General features: G+C 44.9%; 1 protein-coding gene across 1 annotated transcript; it reads right to left on the reverse strand.

The window, feature by feature from the left end:
- Window positions 1-981: 981 nt before the first annotated feature.
- LOC119562522 (kelch-like protein 10) lies at window positions 982-2,852 on the reverse strand. Its single transcript, XM_037875714.1, has 2 exons — window positions 2,734-2,852; window positions 982-2,673 (listed from the first exon to the last, which is right to left on the reverse strand). Exons 1-2 carry the CDS (start codon window positions 2,848-2,850, stop codon window positions 1,339-1,341), a joined length of 1,452 nt encoding a protein of 483 aa, XP_037731642.1. The 5' UTR covers window positions 2,851-2,852; the 3' UTR covers window positions 982-1,338.
- Window positions 2,853-3,208: the final 356 nt, after the last annotated feature.

Below are 3,208 nucleotides of genomic sequence, written 5' to 3' on the forward strand. Positions count from 1 at the left end.
GATAGACCATAATTATACCCGTTACTCGTAGAGTAAAAGGGTATACTAGATTCGTCGGAAAGTATGTAACAGGCAGAAGGAAGCGTTTCCGACCCCATAAAGTATATATATTCTTGATCAGGATCACTAGCCGAGTCGATCTAGCCATGTCCGTCTGTCCGTCTGTCCGGATGAACGCTAAGATCTTGGAAACTATGAGAGCTAGGCTATTGAGATTTGGCGTGCAGATTCCTGAGCTTCTTACGCAGCGCAAGTTTATTTCAGTAGAGTGCCACGCCCACTTTTACGCCCACAAACCGCCCAAAACTGTGGCTCCTACAGTTTTGATGCTAGAATAAAAATTTTAACTGAAATGTATTGTTCTCATCAATACCTATCGATTGACCCAAAAAAAAGTGCCACGTTCACTTTATCGCCCACAAACCGCCCCCAAACTTCAAAAAATCGTAAATTTGAACGTGGATATCTCGGAAACTATCAAAGATAGAAAATCGGGATCTCAGATTTAGATTCCGTAGCTTTGTACGCAGCGCAATTTTGTTACGCGGATATGCCACGCCCACTCTAACGCCAACAAACAGCCCAAGCCTGTGGCGCCCACAATTTTCATGCTAGATACAAAATTTTAACTGAACTGTATTGGTCTCGTCAATACCTATCGATTGATCCAAAAAAAAATTTGCCACGCCTACCCTAACGCCCACAATGCTTAAGTCTGTCTTCCGCCGGTAGGTGGCGCATTTAAATCTCGCTTTGCTGCTTGCATATCTCCATTTCCCTTTGGTCCCTTAAGCTGAGTAACGGGTATCTGATAGTCGAGGTACTCGACTATAGCGTTCTCCCTTGTTTTGATTAAATATAATGGCTTCCGTCATGTTAATGTACGAGTAACAAAAGGACCAATTAAAGTTAGCTATATGGCTATTTAAGCGTTGAAACTCGCTCTACTTTTCGATGATGATATATTTATAGTGAAAACACTCTCAATTTAAATCTTTATTTTAAAAAATTTAGATAGACTATAATTTTGATTAAATATAATGGCTCGATTTACTTTGAACTTGGAACGTCCAATTTTATAATTCCGTTAAATTAATGAAAAAAGGCGACGACTTGGTAACCACACTTGTGTTTGTTTCTGTTTGTGCTAATGGCCGTGGAAAAGTTTTTTGAAAAGCGGTTTCGACGGACGTGGGCTTCGCTGCAGTACTTGTAGGTCGAAAATACCATGCCTCACGCTAACGTTTAATCTTATGTGGTGATCTGTCCCTCAGAAATCGTGTTATCGCTGGTGTGCTTAGGTACATAATTCAGGGTAAAAGCTCTAATAGCTGTCGCCTAGGAGGGACGGCGAATTTCATGATGCGATCCATGGCGTTGGTTACGCAGCTGCATACGAAATCGGCGTCTGTTGTCTAGGTCACGATCCTCAATTACACGGTTGAATTGGACGTTGGAGACCGGTAAAGGTTGACCTGGCGCCTGGAGATCAAGACCTAGTCTTGGAATAAGACCATTAAAAATAGCTGGGCCAGCAGCTACAGCCGGCATTTGGAGGCCTAGGGGGAGTGGTATGATCTGCTGCTGTACTAGTCGCTGGTGCTCAGTCTCATCATCATCGTAGCCATCCATGCCACCTTCATTGTTCTCTACTAACGATTGCGAGGGATTGACGTGGCCGATGTTCTCCCGAGCCATGGCGGTGGCCATAAGACGCTGACGTCTCTCCTCCATTAGGCGGTCCCGTTCCTTATGAATATAGTCTCGCTTGTTTGGAAGGCCTACTACGTTATTGGCAGACAGGGCGGAACGGACAATGTTCATATCAGTGGCCTCCATCCACTCGTCTGATTCTGCAACGTAGCACTCGGTATGAGAGATGGTCGAGACGCCGTTGAAGCCGCCAATTGCAAAGATCATATCATCAATAATCTCTAGTCCAAAGTTGCTACGCGAGTGATTCATTTCGCGGATGAAGTGCCAACTTTGCGTCTCCGGATCGAAGCGTTCTCCGGTAGATAGGCGCGCTGTACCGTTGAAGCCACCGATGACGTAAAGCTGGCTCCTAAAGGCCACGCAGCTCACCCCGGATCGACGATGATTCATGTTAGCTATTCGGGTCCACGCGTTGTTTATTGGGTCGTAAAACTCGGCGCTGTCTAAGCATTCCTGGCCGTTAAATCCGCCCGTGGCGTAAATGCGACCATTCAGGGTGCACGCGCTTGCATCAGAACGCTGCATGTTCATAGGTGGAATAATAGACCACTGATTAGTCTTTGGGTTATACCGCTCCACAGTGTTCAGACGGTTATGGCCGTCGTAGCCACCTATAGCATATATCATCCCGTTCAGCTCGCTTACACTTACGTAGCAGCGACGACAGTGCATTGGAGCAATTTCGTTCCACTTTTTTTTAACGGCATCAAATACGCGGCAGGTGTTGAAGTACTCAACGCCATCGTATCCGCCAATCGAGAATATTTTGAAGCCAAGCACTGCGGTGCCGTGGTAGGCGCGTGGACCGGCAGGATCCTCAGCGTTGATGTTAACCCAGCGATCAGCCCGTGTGTCGTAAGTCTCCATACAACCTTTCGAGGTTCCACCGCTCCAGCCACCAATTGCAAAAATTACCTCGTGTGGCAGCCGCGGCATGGCGAGCGGTGGAGTGGTTAGCTAAGATTGTAGAGGAAAGTAAGATGGAAAGTGAAGGTTGGCCAAAATAATAATCATTACCTCGTCTGCCTGCGGACTTAAAAAGTCCAAGTCGTACATGAATTTAAAGGTGTCGACTATCAGCGGCTTGGCGGCATCACATTGCATGACGTACGGGTGCTCTTTCACCTCCTCCATAAAGCACTACATAATCGAGGCGAAAATAAAAGATTAAATAAGTAAATAATTAGGCCAAAAATATGTCAGGTGTCCTGACTCAGGACATTGGTTTTATTTAGTGAACTTACATTTATTATTTGCAATTTCGATGGATAGTTGAATGTAAAAGTGTGGTAAAATGTATAAATAATATTAGAATCAGCATCCGCTTACTTACATCAAATCCAAGCTAAAAGTTTTACCTAAAAAAAAATAGTCGAGGCCCTCGACTATCAGATACTCGTTCCTCAGCTAATGGGACCAAATGAAAATAGGCATATACAAGCAGCTAAGCGAGATTGTAATAAGCCAACTACCTGCGATCTCAATATATGGT

The sequence above is a fragment of the Drosophila subpulchrella genome, unplaced genomic scaffold, assembly GCF_014743375.2.
Source record: "Drosophila subpulchrella strain 33 F10 #4 breed RU33 unplaced genomic scaffold, RU_Dsub_v1.1 Primary Assembly Seq54, whole genome shotgun sequence".
NCBI classification, from domain to species: Eukaryota; Metazoa; Arthropoda; class Insecta; order Diptera; family Drosophilidae; genus Drosophila; species Drosophila subpulchrella.

What these genes read in the sequence shown, in the direction of transcription:
- LOC119562522 (XM_037875714.1), bottom strand. Translation starts at nt 2,850, where the DNA reads ATGGAGGAGGTGAAAGAGCACCCGTACGTCATGCAATGTGATGCCGCC. An exon ending in TAAGTCCGCAGGCAGACGAG is followed by an intron (nt 2,674 to 2,733) that starts GTAATGATTATT and finishes CTACAATCTTAG; the next exon opens with CTAACCACTCCACCGCTCGC.